The sequence below is a fragment of the Phocoena phocoena genome, chromosome 16 (genome assembly GCF_963924675.1).
Source record: "Phocoena phocoena chromosome 16, mPhoPho1.1, whole genome shotgun sequence".
Lineage (NCBI taxonomy): Eukaryota > Metazoa > Chordata > Mammalia > Artiodactyla > Phocoenidae > Phocoena > Phocoena phocoena.
The window spans coordinates 38,010,722-38,029,386 of NC_089234.1; the positions used below are offsets into that span (position 1 = coordinate 38,010,722).

Genomic DNA, 18,665 nt, shown 5'->3' on the forward strand with positions numbered 1-18,665 from the left:
TCATGTCGGCCCCTCCCCCGCTCCCTCACCCCACACCATCGTTGGTATTCTGCTGTGGAGAACTCTCAGCACTGTCCTGAAGTTCGTTGTGTGTATCAGTTCCATAAATGTTTGTGGATAGATACATAATACAGGTACAGGTGTAGGTTATTTTTTCTCTTTCACTGTTACAAACTATAGAGAAAGTGAGTTTCTGAGGCACACAAAAAAGTTTAAACTACAAAGAGAATAGAAAAGTCTGACTGTAATCAGACTTAAGGCTTCTTGAAGTATGACAAGATAACGTGAACAAAGTCCAAGAACACGTCACAGGGAAAACATTTGCAACCCTATAACCAACAAAGGACTAATATCCAGATTATACAGAATGCCTGTAATCAGTTGGTCAGCTTTTATGTTTGTACATTAGATCACAGATTCTAACTATAACTAGCCCTAGGAACTTATCGTCTTATATCCCCAGTATTGTTGTTACCAATCTCCCAGTATTGTTGCAGGTTTGTCCATTTGTTATATTTTTCTGGTGAATTATTTTTTATCATTATGTAATGATTTCTGTTTGTGTTTGTGGTGATTACTGATAAATTTGCATTTGTTCTTTTTTATTTTAGTGCTTTCCATGTATTATGCTTTTTTTTTCCTCCCTGGACTCCCCCCACCCACCCCCTGCCCACACCTTCCCCTTTCCCCCTCCAGTTCCCCTACCTCCCCACCCGTCCTTCGTTCTTTAGTGTTGCTCTTGTGTTCTTCATTCCTTTTTCCCTCTTCCTCTAGTCATTTGGAAGGTACACATTCTCTTTTAGTGCTACTTAGTTCTTTACCCCAAATTAAATGATTATTATTACTGTTTTTATATATTAAAGCTTAGATTTATCTATATGTAGTTTACCATTTTCCTTGCCTGTTCCACACCTACCTTCTGGGTGCAGTTTTCTTTTTATCAAAGAATATGTGATTTCTCTTTATTTAATCTCCACATTTAGGACTGAGAACACTGTCATGTGAGGTCACAGTTGCAGAGTTAACAGTAGATCCCGTGTTGTCTTACCTCCAAGTCTCTTGTCCTTGTGTAGAGTTACACCAGGGTCTTCCATAAAGACAAATGGGAATTTAGTAACAAATGAAGATATCATTTCCAGTCAACTTGGGGAAAATAAATGTTAAGACAAACGGTTAGCTATTTGGGGGAAAAAATACAGCTGGATCTTTACTGCATTGTGTTCAAACCCTGGCTCTGGCAATGGTGTGACCTTGGGCAATTTATTTAACCTCTGCAGGTTTTACTATGTTCTGTAAACGAAAATGAGAATACTTCCCTGTCAGGATTAAATGAGAATACTCCATGAAAAGTACTTAATACAGCAAATGAAATATAGGAATCATTTAATACAGGGTAGTTACTATAATTAATTTTTTTCTTTCTCATTTTCTCTTCTTAAGCTACATATCAGCTTTTAACTATCCCAAGTCTGTTATGTGCCCAGGAGGATCACTTAATTGGCTTGACTGTATAAGCTTAGGTTGGGGAGCAAAACCATAGGTGCTGAATTAGTGTTGAGGTAGTAGAATATCAAAGCAGTACAGTTAAAATGAGGGTTAGAATATTTTAGTAGAATATGATTTTTGTAATATCATAATATTACAAAAATCAAGTCTCAGGACTTAATGATCCAGGCTATTTGCCAAGTATGTTGACTATATTATAAAGAAGTGTCAAAGTGGGACCTTCCTAAGAGGCACCAAAGTCAATCCAGCAATATTCGAATGCCTATTCTTCCCCATCACTCTGTGATATATCTAGTAAGACTTATTTATGTTTTGGTCATAATGACAATTACTGAAAATTAGATGTCAAATTTTAAGCTTTTATGGTTAAAAAAAGAAAACTTCTAGAGACTGAAAATACTATCTATTGATTCTCCTCCCATGCTGTTCCAATATGCTTAACTTTCTTTAATTCTGAGAATGTTTGGATATATCTTTTGCAGTATATTTTACATTTTTTTTAAAGCATGTTTTATATTTATTTAAGGTGGATAGGCATGTGGACCTGCTGGAAGTTGCCCAGGAAACTGATGGGTTTTCAGGAAGTGACCTAAAGGAGATGTGTCGAGATGCTGCCCTCCTCTGTGTCAGGGAATATGTTAATTCTACATCAGAAGAAAGGTATGTGTATTTAGAGTTGATCTCTTAATATTTGTCAAACCCTTTTAGAGCTTTTGGGATAGTTCCTTTTATTTTGCTTTATAATACCAACTCTGCTTATGGAATAAAAAGGTAGATTGGAATTTAAAATTCCCCTAACGTTATTTACTGCCTTTTTTCTGAAGGAGAATTCTGGAAATGAATTTGCAAGGGAGGGTGGTTTTGGGAAGCATCGCAAGAAGTAAAAGCTGAATTTCTACTGGAAATCCATGAGCTGGGTTACAGAAAGCTGACAAACTTAAGCTTACCCATCTCTACCAGGAAAACAGCTGCTCTGGTATCCCTGGATTGCTTTTGTATTTTAAATTTCTACATTATGGAAATGAGTGCCTTGTCTTCCAGAAATTTCACATTTATGGGGACATTGCTGTGGACTAGACTTCAACTTGTTAATAATGTATTTACTAAAAAAGAAGTCATTTGTCCCTACAGCAAACTTGAAACCAGTTTCAAAGTATCTTGAGCTTGAGAAACCAATCTTGTACCAGCCGTATTAGTGAACTGGAATATGGAATAATGCAGCTCTGATGAACAAAAGTTCTGTGTTTCCCATAAGGCCGCTTGCCCTGAACCAGTATAACCCTGCATTTCTAAGCCCCTGTTCAAAATATCAACCTTCTAACGTGACTCTTAGCAAACCAGTGTACTTTTGGGGGCTTGTGTCGAATGAATTCTGTACCTCTTGCCCCATTGTTTCTTAGTTTCCCTTCTTCATCTCCTGAGGCTTTCATTCCAAGTGACCTGGATTTGCCTGTCTTATTCATGTGTTTAATTACATTGTATTGCCTAGCAAGCTTTGCCAAAAAAGGTTTCTCTTGGTATAGAAAGGTTTGCATGAAAGCTACCCTGTTAACTTGGAGCTGTGCCTGCACTGGTTCTGGACCTATCTTCAGTGTTCCCTTGGGCCCCTTCGTGGAGAGGGTCACTCCATTTATTTGTTGCCAGATTAATCCAGCTACTCTAGCACTAAAATTGGGAATACTTTTGACCTCTGTAGCCAAGAATCTATCTTCTGAAGATTTTTATTCTTGTATATGTTAAGAGGAGAAAAAAAAAAAAAACCCTATGAATAAATTTTACTTAAATAAATTATTTTAATGAAAATTCTGTTTTTCTGCTGTCCTTAAAGCCCTGAAAATGTTATATTTCAATGCAAAAAGTCTGGGTAATGGACTTAGGTTATCATAACTTTTTCCCTGAATTATTTTTCCTGAGTGTTTATAGGTTACAAAGGAGATATTATATATTGGATCATATTTTTCTCCTTATTGAAGTGGGGAGGACTTAGAGTGGTTGGTTTTTATTAGTAGGAATGAATTTTGTTTTGTTTATCAAAAGCTAAACACATGCATGATAAGACTGCTACTTTTTAATTCCAGTTTTAATGGGAATAACTTTTGAATCCTTGATTAGAATTATAATCCATTCAGATCAACTTTCACACCTTTATATTCTTAGTGTGAAGTATCTGATTTTAGTTACCAAGCTATAATGTTTATAGCCAGCCATTTTAGCTTCCTACCTCTTGCTGGTAAGTGCTTTTTAAAAATCTCTTAAGACATTTATATGCATAGATTAATTCCTTGGAAGAATTCACGTGAAGCTGTAAATTGTGGTTGTCTTTGGGGTCTTGGATGTAAGAGACTTCATTTTTTAGTCTTGGTAAAATATTTTAGCAAGATGTATTCTAAAATTATTTGGTGGGTTTTTTTTTTTGCATTTTAGCCATGATGAAGATGAAATTCGACCTGTGCAACAACAGGACCTGCATCGGGCAATTGAAAAGATGAAGAAATCAAAGGATGCAGCATTTCAGAATGTTTTAACTCACGTTTGTTTAGATTGAGAGTAAAGATAATTTGTACAGTTCAGTGTGATCCAGTTTGGTGTGCCCTCTTACCATTAGTGGAAATAGAACAGAAGGAGGAGTGTTCTTTAAACAGTGAGGGAGTTATATGTTCATGACACTGGTTTTATACTCTGAATTCTAAGTTATTGAGATATAGTTGTTATATAAATGGTATTACTACTTGTGGAAAATCATGAGGAGGAACAATTTAATTAGCCTGAGTGTGGGTGCTTGTGTTTGACCTCTTTAGCCATATGTTGCAGCCTTATAGCATCTAAGCTGGTCTTAAAGTAACAAATGATTTACTGAGTCATTAGTGAGAATTGGGGACATGGCTAAGTGCTGGTTTCTAGATATATGAGTGTGTGTGTGTGTGTGTGTGTGCGCGCGCGTGCGTGCATGTGTGTATATTAAATGTATATATTCACACATTTTATATTGACATTCTGTAAATAGGTTTGAATACAGAAACTTTTTTTTACTCCAACTACTGAATCAAAAAGTACCAAATAGCATATCACAAAACTAAGGTTAATGGTTGTGTCTAAAAGGTACAGTGATTCAGCCATTTCTAGTTGTCACTTGTTTCAGTTGTTGTTTGTGGTTTTTTGTGTTTCTGAGGTGTTCTGTGCTGTTGAATAGTTGGAGTTGCCGCATCAGAGACTTAGATGTGGCTCAGTCATGGTTGTCAGGGTAGTCAGACAAAAGACTTGCTCAGTGATCAGCACTGAGTGCTTGTCAGCCACTTGGGTGATCAGAACTGACTTCATCTCCTTCTGCAAGCACACTGAGTAGAGACATTTTTTTAACTGATACATGTGAAGGTGGACTGAAAGCCTTTCAAAAGAATGGCTTTGAAAAACCTCAGTGCCATGCAGTACATGTATGTGACTTTCCTTTCTTCATTTAATGTAACAGTTCTGTTGTAACCATGGTTTATTAGTATTATTTTAAAATTATATGTTCTTTAATTATGGTCACATATAATTTGGTCATCAAAAATGAAATGATAGTTTAAAACAACTAGCTGTTACTAAATGTGCTAAAAATACCCATTTTGTAATTAAAATTTTTTTTCTTCGCATATTATAAATTATGCCCTACTTAGTACAGATATGCACAGCAGAGTCCCCATATTGTATCTGTAGTCATTTGATGCTGTGTGCACAAAATATGACACTTTTTTTGTCCAAAATTTCATTAACCAGAATTCTGTTATAGGCACTTAAACACACAGCATGAGGAAAATGGCACAATATGACCTTGAGGTGCCTTCTGAATTTTTGTTTTTATTGTATTTCTTTGAAAATTCTCAATCTTAATTCATGAGCTACTGGATTAATTTCTTTGATATTAAGTCTCTCACTAGAACCCATTGGATAGTTTGTTCTTCATTTGTTCTTTGAATGGTGGGTGGGGTAGAGGTTCAAGTTTTGAAAAATTGTGAAGATGATTGAAAAATTCAATGCAAAACATAAGATACCAAAAATAAAATATTTCATCTCCATTTTTAATAACTATATTATACTATTATTTTATAAATATGTAATAAAGAGGTCCCTCTTAATTGAGTTTTCTCTACTTACTCCTTTGTCTTCTTCAGTTATGTAAAATTTTCTGGGGTTGTTTTGGTTTATAAAACTTGCCCTTGGACTGTTTTCATCTTGCTGTGTAACTTTTATAGCATACATTCTAGTATATAACCATTATTTTGTTTTAGTATGAACTTCAGTAGTCATTTAATTTTAATCTGATGGCATACTGATCAAAGATAGGAGTGACATATCTCTCTTCATGTCCTTTCTTTTTATCTTCTTTTAAATTCAGAATATCCAATAGTAGTAGTTAAATTTATCATAGTTTGAATCATCAAATGAAGTTAGAGAAATAAACGAAAGCCAACAACACGACTCATCTAGGCATCTTAATATCTTAAAGTAATTGAGGCAACTTTATGATTTTAAGGAACATTTAGTGTTATATATCCTTTGCTGTAGACATGTTTGATGTAAGCTTTTGGCATGCATTGGATTCTAGGTTCTAAGGTATTTCATTTTGGCTAACAGTGAAAAGTACTGGATCTAGAGTTAGACTGCCTGAGTTTAAATCCAGGCTCCCTATTAATTAACTGTGTATACGTGGACTAGACACGTAACTTAATGAGACTCAGTTCCTCATTTATAAAATGGAGTGACAGTGGCACTCATCTTATAGGGTGTGTAATGAGATGACGTATGTAAGGCACGTAGCATAGTGCCTTCCATAGTACTGTTCAGATGTTTGCTATCACATTATTTTATTGCTTTTACACACTGATGTACTCATCTGTTTGACCAGGCTCAATTTTTAAGTATTCTCCATGCTTAAACTATTTCCATGATCCCTAGATCTCTACTCTAGGGATTGAGATGAAATGATCACCTGTGATGTTGCTCTAAAAGCCTCATTGTTGGAAGACATCTGGTAAGTCTGATGTGTTTCAAACTATTCCTTGCCCTTTTAAAAATAGAGTTTAGAAACTCAATATTTGAATCAATTCAGTATCCCCTTTCCAATTTATCTCCTTTCTCATTCAACCCTGCACCTGCAGGGTGATGCAGAATTCACCATGTTATCAATAGCTGGATTGGAGTAATCTAAATATTCTATATGACCACAATAATCTCATATCTTAGTAGCTATAACTTGAAGGTTTGGAGTCTAGGATGTCTCAAGCTTTGAGTGTGCCTGAATAAAAATGGTAGGAATTCCGTTGGTAGGAATTTTTCTTTTTTAAACTAGAATTGTTTTATTTGTGGACAAAGGTTACAGCTTCTTCTGGATAAAGGAAATGAATTCGATGATGTATATTTTATAATTCTCTTTTTAGCTTCTCTTAAGGTCAGAATATTGAATAGAATTCTGATATGCTAAGCATATATCCTGCATGGCTAAAATCCCAGCACCAACTGGAAGCCTCAAATAAAGCCATAGAATCATTCCATTTAGAGCTGACAGAATATTTAGAGAGCCTTCATTACTGAAATTGTTATAAATTTAGTTATCAAAGATAGAGTTCCCTAATCGTCTCAGAAGTTACAGCTCACGCTCTCTCTCTCTCTCTCTCTTTTTAATTGAAGTATAGTTGATTTGCAATGTTGTGTTAGTTTCAGGTGAACAGCAAAGTGACTCAGATATGTATGTGTATATATAAATATATATAAATCTTTTTTATATATTTATGTATTTTATATATATATAAAATCTTTTTCAGATTCTTTTCCATTATAGGTTATTATAAGATTTTGAATATAGTTCCCTGTGCTATACAGTAGGTTCAATTTTTTTTTTTAACATCTTTATTGGAGTGTAATTGCTTTACAGTGGTGTGTTAGTTTCTGCTTTATAACAAAGTAAATCAGCTATACATATACATATATCCCCATATCTCCTCCCTCTTGCGTCTCTCTCCCACCCTCCCTATCCCACCCCTCTAGGTGGTCACAAAGCACCGAGCTGATCTCCCTGTGCTATGCGGCTACTTCCCATTAGCTATCTGTTTTACATTTGGTAGTGTATAAGTCCATGCACTCTCTCACTTTGTCCCAGCTTACCCTTCCCCCTCCCTGTGTCCTCAAGTCCATTCTCTACATCTGTGTCTTTATTCCTGTCCTGCCCCTAGGTTCTTCATAACTTTTTAAAATTTTTTTTTGATTTCATATATATGTGTTAGCGTACGGTATTTATTTTTCTCTTTCTGACTTATTTCACTCTGTATGACAGACTCTAGGTCCATCCACCTCACTACAAATAACTCAATTTCGTTTCTTTTTATGGCTGCGTAATATTCCATTACAGTAGGTTCTTGTTTATCTATTTTATACATAGTGTGTATATGTTAATCTCAAACTCCTGATTTATCCCTCCCCCCCACCCTTTCCCCTTTGGTAACTGTAAGTTTGTTTTCTCTGTCTGTGCGTGTTTCTGTTTCGTAAATAAGTTCATTTGTTTTTTAGATTCTACATAGAAGTGATATATTTGTCTTTCTCTGTCTGACTTCACTTAATATGACAATCTCTCAGTCCATCCATGTTGTCAAAAGTTACAGCTCTAGGGCTTCCCTGGTGGCGCAGCGGTTGAGAGTCTGCCTGCTGATGCAGGGGACACGGGTTCGTGCCCTGGTCCGGGAAGATCCCACATGCCGCGGAGCGGCTAGGCCCGTGAGCCATGGCCGCTGAGCCTGCACGTCTGGAGCCTGTGCTCCGCAACAGGAGAGGCCACAACAGTGAGAGGTCCGCGTACCGCAAACTGTCCAGGTCATCATGTTCATGAAATTGTATTGAGGAAAAGATGTAAGGGTATACACATTGTTTTACTGTGCTTCACAAATAGTGCTTTTTTTTTTTTAAACAAATTGAAGGTTTGTGGCAACCCTGCATTGTCAGATGATGGTTAGCATTTTTAGCAACAAAGTATTTTTTAAGGTATGTACATTGTTTTTTTAGACATAATGCTGTTATATACTCAATAGACTACACTACAGTGTAAACATAACTTGTATGTGTACTGGGAAACCAAAAAATTTGTGTGACTTGCTCTACTGAGAGATTTGCTTTATTGCAGTGGTCTGGAACCAAACCCACAATATCTCCAAGGTATGCCTGCATAGCACAGATGCCAAAAGCAAATGAGATCAAACCTAAAAAAAAACCATTTAGCATGTGAGTAAAAATTAAACCTCCTTCGTTAACACTGGTGTGAATTTTACACTGTTAATACTAACACCGCATAAGGGTCTCATTACCAAAACACTGAACTGGGAGTATATTTTTGTGATTGTCTAATATTTACTGTTATAAATCTGTTTGAGAACAATTTTAGATAAAAGCTTGTTTGCTGTGAGATACAGTTTCCGTGAATGTTAGCGCTGCTGTGGAATGCATCAAGGACACAGGTTCGTGAATCATGACAGCTCAGTTTTAAAACTAGAGCCAAACATTGAAATAATTACCAACATGCAAGATTTGGAGCTGAGAATAGAACACAGTGGAGTATGCCTCACTGTCCTGAAGATACATAGCTTCCAGAAATTCTAAGAATGACCAAGATATTCAAACGGGATGGTAATATATCATCCAGTAAATAAAGTCCTTTGCAGACATGTCTGAGGGAGATGAGCATCGTCTCCCGGGCCACAGTCATAGCCTTGTGAAGAGTACCAGTTAGGGTTCCATCGCAGGCAATCAACTCTAGCTGACCTAAGCAATAAAGGATTTATTTGAAGGATATGAGGAGCTCTTAAGATCAGAGGGAAGCTGAAGAACTGGACTCAGGTTAGGAACTCTGAAAGCTCCATAAGTTTTTTTAACAGGAATTGCTTAAGAATCTTGCTTTCATTCCTCTACTGGATTAAATGAACTCCAGATGTTTATCTTTAAATTGCCCCATTCAAGATTCAAAATCCTGGAAGTGTGCAAAGCCAGGTCAAAAATCACCTCCTGGCGGTTCTGGAGCTTTGAGAGCATGACCCTTCAGGAACTCCTTTGGCTTAAATGGTTTGAGAGCAAAAGTACACTTGACCCTTGAATGACACAGGTTTGAACTGCATTGGTCCACTTACCCTCAAGACTTTTTTCAGTAGTAAATACCACGGTACTACACAGTCTGTGGTTGGTTGAATCTGCAGGTTCAGAACCACGGATACAGGGAACTGTGGATACGGAGGGCCGACTATAAGTTATTCGGGGATTTTTGACTGTGAAGAGAGTCGGCACCCCTAACCCCTCCGTTGTTCAAGGGCCAACTGTATCTGGATTTGCTGGTCAACTGCAAAAGGAGAGTGGGGTTTCATCCGAAGAAAATTGAGTATTGTGGAGAATGTGGCTAGACAAGAAAGTGGTAAATGGCCAGCTGGTCACACGAAGCTAGTACTGCCAAGGGCAGTATTATGACTCCAGTGGGCATGCTGGACATATGAGCAATATACATTACAGTTTGTGTGGACAGGACTTTAGGGACTGTTTGGTCCAGTCCCATAAGCTTTACCACTTGATGATGGATTGCTACTTGGCATGCCCAACTCTGCAGCCAGGTGATCACTTTTTAACTTGTAATTTATGTTGTTACAGATAGTAGGTGTAAAACAGAACAGTGGAGACTGAAGTATAACATGGGTTTTTGTTTTATTTCCAGGAAGTACAAGCCCATTCCTCTGATAGGCAGTTAGCGTGAAGGGCTGATCATTGCCGTTTCTCTTAGAGAAGAGTTAGGCTGAGTCTGGGCTGTAGCTTTAACAAGATTGAGTAGACCAGGCTTAGCCCAACCCCTACCCTCTCAGGCAGTTGCCTTTTGATCTTGGCAGTATTTGAGCTGGGAGGGGTTTAGGTGCAGGTTCAGATGTTTGTGGTTCTTCTCTATATTCAGTTCTGACAGGGTTCTGGCATCCAGTCACCATGAGAATGCACAAGACTTTGAGCCCCTCTTCTGCCATTTTCTCTGAAAAATCCAGGGAAGAGGACTTGTCTAGCCTAGCAGTTTGTTTTTAAATGTGTTTCCAGATTTCAATCACTATTGTCTGAGTGTTGGCTGAATTCTCCACCTACCTGCAAAGTCTCTCCATCCAAGGGAGGCCTGCTCTTCCACACACTGTATCCATTCTCAGGAGTCTACCCTGGTATAAAAAAAAGTACCAAGGCTCTCTGCTCATTTCGGAAGGGCTTATTTCTGCCTAGAAGTCAGTTAATGAAAAAGTCCTTGCATCTACTGTTCTTTGCTTGTCTCCTGGAAAAGTATTATTTTTATTTTGTCTGGCCTTTTCTTGTTACTATATGGAAGTGAAAGTCTTTTGCATCCTTCTACATTCTAGCAGAAGAAATTGTGCAGGGATTTATTATAAGTCACGTAAAGTTCATTTTCAGCTTTATAAGTTTCAGTCCCAGTCGTGGAACTCTATGTTGGAGAGTGCGCTAGAGAGCGCGTGCACAGTGCAGCCTTGGGCAAAATCTCTTTACTTTCGTGGGCATCTGTTCCCTTATCTGTAAATAGAAATCATAATGTGTACCTTCTGTTATTGTTTTAAGAAACATATGAAAATGCCTTGGAAACTAGCAAGTGAATATGTCTGCAGGTCATCACGTCCTTAGAGTCGTCATCTCACATTTTTGGGCTTCCATTTCCTTATCTGTGCAAAGACGTGCTTTTAAGTTCCCATCCCAGTTTTCACTAAACAGCACACTGATGCAACAGTGGCCGTGTTGATAGACATTTTGGGGCCTTAGCAATACTGACCTGATTATCAGGACTTCTAAACTGGGTGACTTTCTTAGCTACTGATGGGTGTCAGCCTTGGTAAATGGACTTGTTTTTGTTTTCTTTAAATTGGAGTCTTCAAGAATGGAGGCTTTTTTTTTTTTTGCTGCATTGGGTCTTCGTTGCTGCGCACAGGCTTTCTCTAGTTGCAGCGAGTGGAGGCTACTCTTCGTTGCGGTGCACAGCCTTCTCAATGTGGAGGCTTATCTTGTTGTGGAATACGGGCTCTAGGCACACGGGCTTCAGTGGTTGCAGCACAGGGGCTCAGTAGTTGCAGAGCATGGGATTCAGTAGTTGCGGCACGTGGGCTTAATAGTTGCATCACATGGGCTCTAGAGCGCAGGCTCAGTAGTTGTGGCGCACAGGGTCAGTTGCTCTGTGGCATGTGGGATCTTCCCAGACCAGGGATTGAACCCATGTCCCCTGCATTGGCAGGTGGATTCTTAATCACTGTGCCCCCAGGGAAGTCCCTGGACTTGTTTTAATAGGCATAAGTTCTGAAACATGCCATTAGGTAAAGTCATAGACACTTCCAGGTACTTGATGTTTTTGTTTATTAAATGTGTTTCTTGGGCTCTTTTGAAGCTGTAAGCTTTTTCGTTGGTTTACTTTGAATGTCCAAAGATCTGCTACTTTATATAAATTTTTTTATAATTTGAAGATAGGATTGGGGTCCAACCTCCTTAGTGGTTGATGGAATTAATTTCTTCCATAAACGGAGGTTCTTCTTGGTGAATACATTTATAGACGCCAGTCTTTTAACTAGTTTAAAAGGCCAGATCAATATTGGAGTTGTTTACATGGAAGTAGGCCATTATTTTTTAAACCTGTGCTGAGCTGAAGTTTACCTTTGAACTATTTATGGAAAACAGGCTTATGCAATAAATATAATCAAGATTTTTCTTTACCCATAAGTGTGTTTAATACATTACAGTATGTAAGAGCTTTCACAAACATTTTAGTAAAATAGGTGCAGAGCAGGTTTGAGTTTCTGAAACAAGCCAACCCTATATAAGAACTTTACCAAAATAAAGTATGTATTATTGTTGCCAACAATTACATGTTATGACATTTAAAAAGCTGTGCCCCTCTGTTTGTTGCTTATGTATTTGAAGGTAATAAAACTGTATTACTTTTTAAAACATTCTATAATTTAGATTTCTTACTGATTGGGACTGGTCTTTCCTGCAGTTAATCCAAATGAGGAAATCTATGGAAAAGCTAATGGCTTGGCGGGTAGGGGAGGTTACTTCCGTTACTAAAGATAAGCCATTGAAGAACTACAAGACTTACCTACGAAAGGCTTGTTTCTCAGTTTGTCAAGAGTTCTTTGCGTCATCACTCTTTCCTAGCCCCGTAAAAAAGTATTTTATTTTGTCTAGGTTTTTAATCAGACTAAAATGTCCGAGCTCATCATTGATTCATTTATTTTTAGTAATAATTTCAATAAAATTACAATATAAGCAAAAACAATAGGCACCCTTGGAGTATTAGTGAATTGCTTGTATACATCACTTTAATCATTTGGTGAATATGTATGAGTGGCCCAATAATAGCTAATATTGACCAAAGAATTAAATGAATGCTAGAGAGAAGAAAAAAATTAGTGGTTATTCTTTAAATATCTATATAGTTAATTCTTGATAATTTGTGCATTATTGGTAGTGGGATATACATAAATAATAGAAACCTGTATCATTCAAAATCTCAAAGGCAAAAGCTGCACTGTGTTCTCTCAAACCTTTACACATTGTTGATTGCTCTGGTGCTCATCTAATTTCCTGATTACTTACCCATCAGGAAAGTATATTCAAGATCCATGCTAGACCTAAAAGTCAGGTTAATAGGAGGAAGATGAGGAAAATACAAAGATGAACTTGCTGTTCTCAAATCACTAAGATTTGTTTCTTCTTGCAGGGAAGATGGATTGGAAAGGAATCTTGTGGCCTGATATAAATGCTGATAGATTTGTAAGTCCACCGTTATCTGAATGAATGATTTACATATGCCCTTCACACTGCCCTGCACTCCCTCAGCACTCCCTCAGCACCACATATCTTTATCTACTTACACATTCCCTGCTCTACTTTGTCCAGGTGCCAGCAAGTAAGGATCTGGGGAGAAAGAGGAAGCGGTAACAAGTGGCACCTTTGGGCTGGCTATCACACCAGTTTTGTTTGGAGTGAGGACAGGAACAAAACTTTGCATGAAGCCTTCAGGACAGAAGAGAGGCAGGGACTGAAGGAGGGAAAAAGCCCCAAAGCTGCAGGCCTGTCTGAAGGCCACTGAAAGTGTGGGTGGAAACAGGTATCCTTTTAGCATACACCAGTAGCAACTGCTGAGGTGAGTGGAGGTGTGGAAGAAGCACAACTACTTCTAACCCTGCTGGTGAAATTCTATGGAGGCACTTTGAAGAAAAGGGAACAATGAGTTAGGAAAAATTTTTAAAGTTTGTCAGATCCCAGTGCACTGAAATCCTGGGGTGAGGTCCCTGAGGAACTGTAGTGCTTGGCTGAAACCATGTGTCATTCACATGGAGAGCACAGTTTAAAAGATGACAGGAACAAGGGTAAACAAACAGCCTCTTAATTATGGTCTGAAAGACAGCTGCTGTTTCTCTCCAGTTATACCAAGTCACAAGGGCTTCAACCAACAGATGTCAATGCACACTTGATACGAGATGCAGAAAAGACTCAGCCTTAATTTTGAGAAATTTATTAAAATAAGGACAAGCATCAGTTGTACATAGAAATAATCATTTGCACTAAGTGGTACTCAAGCAGAAGAGCAGTTTTAAATATATTAAAAAAATCACAAAATACATTGGTTAAGGCACCTACATCTTGTCTCATGTTTTCAATAAATATGCTGTTTTTTAAAAAGGCAGTAGTGAGGACCTCTGATTAAATGAATATAGGCACTGTGCTATTAAAGATAGTCAGTCATACTTTGCTGTGGCCACTGTGATTTATTCTCAAAAGAACTTTCATTAGCTTGGTTTAGCATTTAAAAAAAACAGTATGAAAAAAAATCACAGTTTTCTCTTTCCAGTCTTAAGTCTCTTCCAGAGAGACCTATGTACAAAAGGTACTATTTCTTCATATATTCCTTAGTAACAAGGAATTATGCAGAAGGTGCAAGAGTGCCTCCCAGAAGGTAAAGCCATCAGAGGTTGAATGTTTCAGAACAGCATGCGTCTTTGGGAAATTATTTTTTTCAACTGCAATAAAATCAGCTGGGTTTAGAAAACTCCGGACCTTACAGCATCCAAGAAGTGCCCACTGTTCAAAGAGTTCAGGGGGTGCCCTCTGTTCAAGGGGTTTTGTTAAGAAGTTGAGGGAGACCAGGTCCAGCTCCCGTGTTGTACAGGGCAGACAAGGCACCAGCCTGGGAGTCGAGTGGCCTGGGTGCGCGTTCAGTGCCACCAGTACTTCCACAACGCCGACTTGGCACTTTCGTTACTTCATGAAGCCTGTGCTTGTGCACCGTCTTAGTTTGATCACCTGTAAGATGAAAAGTTTGGAGCTTCCTGCGTTTTTGGCCGGTTCCAGCAGCTCGCTAGTCTGATGGTCTGAATTGGTTTTGGTCACAGCTGATGCCGCTGCAGGTAATAGGCGCAGCCTCTCCATAGACACAATGACCACAGCAAAGAGGAGAAAAATTAAATGTCCACAACATTGCCAGATTGTTTGAGGCCTGGGTGCAAATCTTTTCATCAAAGCCCTGTATGCTATTTAATTAAAAGACCGTTTAACTGGAGTTACATTATTCACAGAAAACTATTAAGACTTCTTTTCTTATTAGATAATATAACTTCCGTGGCAGAACTAGGTTGCATAGATCTCTGAGATTAACTTCACATTTTCACACATTTGGTTTCTCCAGTCAGGTCATAGTTCAGCACCTAAGATACTGGGCAATAAGGCTGGATACGGGCACGAGGGAAATACTAGCAAGAATCTTGACATGAGCCACTCCTCATTTGGGGTGAGATTTTCTTGGGTTTTTTTTTTTGTCAGCTGTATAGAAGGGGCTGCCCATCTCATTTCCTTTACTACTGGTATATAACATGGGAGAATGCAGGTTGGCAAGACTTAAGCTGGGAGACATGCTTTACTTTTTGGCAAGTAAACTAGACACATGGTCAAAGCTTTACGAAATCTGGGACCTACTGCTCAGATGCAGTAGAAAATACAACTAATTTCATTCTGAAATAATAATATTGCTTTTACCTGCTAAGGTTTGGTCTTCAGTTTTACTTTATATATATACACACACACACGTGTGTGTGTGTATATATATGTTGACTTTAAATTATAGACAACATTTTTACCTCATTATAAAACATTAACTTTAAAGTCAATCATTGAGAAGCAGTTGGATACAAAGCATCTAATCACAAAAATAGAAAAAGAAATCACAGAGCACTTCAGAAAGAAACTCTGGTGCTGAAGGGCATTTAGTTGTTCTTCTCCAGGGACCTGTAATAATCTGTCAGGACTTTCCATGCTTTGGGGGCCATGAAGCCATCTGGGGGATTCTCTCCTTCCCGGGCCAGCTTCCTCATACGAGTTCCTGAGATGAAGTCAAACTCATTGTGCCTGTCAGAGGGTGGCAACAAAGAACTCAGCATACGTAAATAACATCTACCTTAAAGATCCCAGGAGTAGGATGGGTTCTGAGACCACATTTTTTCTTTCTGTAAAATGCTGCATCTTCTAAAATAAGCAATTCGCTAAGTCTTCAGTAAAGGAACTGGCAGAAGAAAGGGAAATCGTGGCAGCTACCCATTCAATACTGTGTACCTACTCAGTTCATGGAAGGCGTCTTCTATTAGCTCTGCCTACTTGTGTGAGCTCTGAGCGTGGTGCGTGCTCTATAAATGCTCATTGAAATCTTTTTCTGTGTTTACTTCCTTTCACATAATGTGCCAGGCACTCAGTGCATGCTCAAGGAATGTATGTTAAAAAAGAAATATTTATGGACCATCTACTATATGCAAGGGGTTGTGCTACAACTTTAGGGGGCACGAAATGTGCAAGACCAGGTCTTAGCTTTCAAGGGACTCTCATTCCAATTAGTGGAGATGTACTGGGGAGCTTTCCAAAATTTTGCCTCATCATTCCAGCTGTACAGATGTTGATTTAAAGAATTTTCCTCTGGGGCTTCCCTGGTGGTGCAGTGGTTGAGAGTCTGCCTGCCAGTGCAGGGGACGTGGGTTCATGCCCCAGTCTGGGAAGATCCCACATGCCGCGGGGCGGCTGGGCCCATGAGCCATGGCCGCTGAGCCTACACGTCCAGAGCCTGTGCTCCGCAACGGGAGAGGCCACAACAGTGAGAGGCCCGCGTAACGCAAAAAAATTAAAAATAAGAATTTTCCTCTGAAAACCTACCTTGCTGGATCATAGAAGTCCATGGCTTTTTTGGCTTTGTTGTAGGCAGCCACTCGGAATGGAATGATTTCCACAGAGGTGAGGCCAGGGGCCATGGTCAAGACCTTGGCCCCATGAGTAGGTTCATACAGGTCTTTCTTGGTCTCAGGGTGGGGCATTCCTGCAGGGTCCCGGCCCACAATGTAGAAATTGGCCCCTGCAACCATCCGGGACCTGCAGTGCCATTGGACCTAGGAAACATCACATAAAGGACATGCTGGTCATCACTGGCCAATCCTGTGGGGTCCCTGTTTATGGAGACACCCCTTTATTCTGCTTTAAAAGTAATTCAGCGATGTGGGTCAACTAATAATTGCAAGGAAATCAGTGAGGTGTTCAAGACTCCTGCTCTTGTCATCTTTTTGGTTATACTGGGTAGGATATAGGAGCTTTAAAGGTAAGAATCCTCCCTCTTAGACCATGAATTTATATTTCCTAATTTCTCCAGACTAACAGACCAGTGACACTCAGATCTTACTGTTCCACAGAACTATGTGGATTTTACTTTCCAGTTCCTCCCTATTCAAAATAAATCACAGTTTAAGGGAAATTACAAACTCCAATATCTCTTACCATCTGACTGTCAGTAATGAGCAAATTAACCTTCATACGCAGACACTGATTCCATTTCGACACAGCATTGGGATTTCAAAATAAGTTGCCCTCTTTAGAGCTCAGATAGAAATATAAAGGATGGGGAAGAAAGCCAGGGGCCTGGAACTTTGATCTGGTTGAAGAGAATTAATTCATTAAACTCAGTTTGGAGCATTCCAAAGGGCTGAGACCTTTTCAGTTCATCATAGTTCCTGTAAACTTGTTGAAATCCACTACACTGGTGGTGCAGTGGGACAAAGAAAGTCTCTGTTTGATAGGCTCAGTGTGTTATGATGAAAGGGAGACATTAAGGTTTTAAAGACGTCTTCTCCCTTCTAATATAGCTCACCGAGCATGGTGAATCACTTAAGAGTAACTGGAGCTGCTGAAATACTGGGCTAGATACATCTTGCCCTGTAACCCAGGTAAGCTGTATTAAACACCTCGTTCACATACCAACTTCCACAGTCTCACAGGCAGTGTATGACAGGTTTGATTTGGTGTTTCTAGCATTTTCACAAATACTATATGGAAACATAATTAAGTTGGATAAAGTAAAGAGACCAGAAGATTTTAGAATCTGCTCATGAAGAAGAATCCCAGAAACTCAGTGGCTCGTCTAAGTAAAATTAGATGCTGAGTCCCATAGCCCAGCCCAGGGAGCTGCTTACCTCTGTGGGGCCAGCATACAACATAGGAGATGGGAAGATGGCCACGATGGTGGATTTGGGATCTAGAACGTCCTCCTCAAGCACAGCTGTGTGCTGCTTCATCCGCCAGTCCAGGGGCACATCATCATCCTTGGTCCAGCCCCCCAGGGGGTGCAGCAGGAGGACCGGGTGCTTGTAGCCTCTCTCCAGGAGCCGGCGGCGGGTGTCCTGCATCAGCAGAGCATGGCCGTTGTGGACAGGATTGCGCAACTGGAATGCGAACACTGCGTCTGGGAAAGGAAAGCAGAAACACCAAGGTCAAAGACATGCACTGTCTGCAAGAACAGAAACGAAAAGGTGCAGCTGTGTCTATTGTTCAGTGAACTTGTTACATCCACTTGCTTTTAAGGACCGGCTGGAGAATCCACCTGGATCTTTAGGGGTGTTACCTCAAAGGTACCAACCAGTGCCAGACTGCTTAGACAGGAATAGGACACAAAGGTAGGAAGCCCTAAAGGGAGAGCCTGACTCAGAAATGAACACATTTGTTGCCAGGACCTTTCCTACAAACCAAGGCTCAGGCAGGGGCCAGTACTGATCAGTCCTCTTGCACCCTGCTCCAGCCTCATTTCCCTGGGAAGTGAATAT

At 39.3% G+C, this 18,665-nt stretch overlaps 2 protein-coding genes across 3 annotated transcripts in view; one reads left to right on the top strand and one right to left on the bottom strand.

Moving 5' to 3' along the window:
- The window catches only part of ATAD1 (ATPase family AAA domain containing 1), a 51,715-nt gene extending 46,090 nt beyond the window's left edge, over nt 1-5,625 (top strand). Inside the window, exons 8-9 of one of the 2 annotated variants that reach the window (XM_065894457.1) lie at nt 2,033-2,166; nt 3,931-5,625. In XM_065894457.1, coding sequence (XP_065750529.1) covers nt 2,033-2,166; nt 3,931-4,051 — 255 coding nt within the window. In that variant the 3' untranslated portion in view covers nt 4,052-5,625. The remainder of the gene's footprint in view (nt 1-2,032; nt 2,167-3,930) is intronic. The other variant, XM_065894456.1, reaches the window with a different exon arrangement.
- Nucleotides 5,626-15,789: 10,164 nt separating this feature from the next.
- PAPSS2 (3'-phosphoadenosine 5'-phosphosulfate synthase 2) overlaps nt 15,790-18,665 on the bottom strand; it is a 78,345-nt gene continuing 75,469 nt past the window's right edge. The window contains exons 10-12 of the mRNA XM_065893815.1: nt 18,039-18,307; nt 16,735-16,964; nt 15,790-15,942 (exon numbers count right to left, since the gene is read on the bottom strand). Coding sequence (XP_065749887.1) covers nt 15,801-15,942; nt 16,735-16,964; nt 18,039-18,307 — 641 coding nt within the window. The 3' untranslated portion in view covers nt 15,790-15,800. The remainder of the gene's footprint in view (nt 15,943-16,734; nt 16,965-18,038; nt 18,308-18,665) is intronic.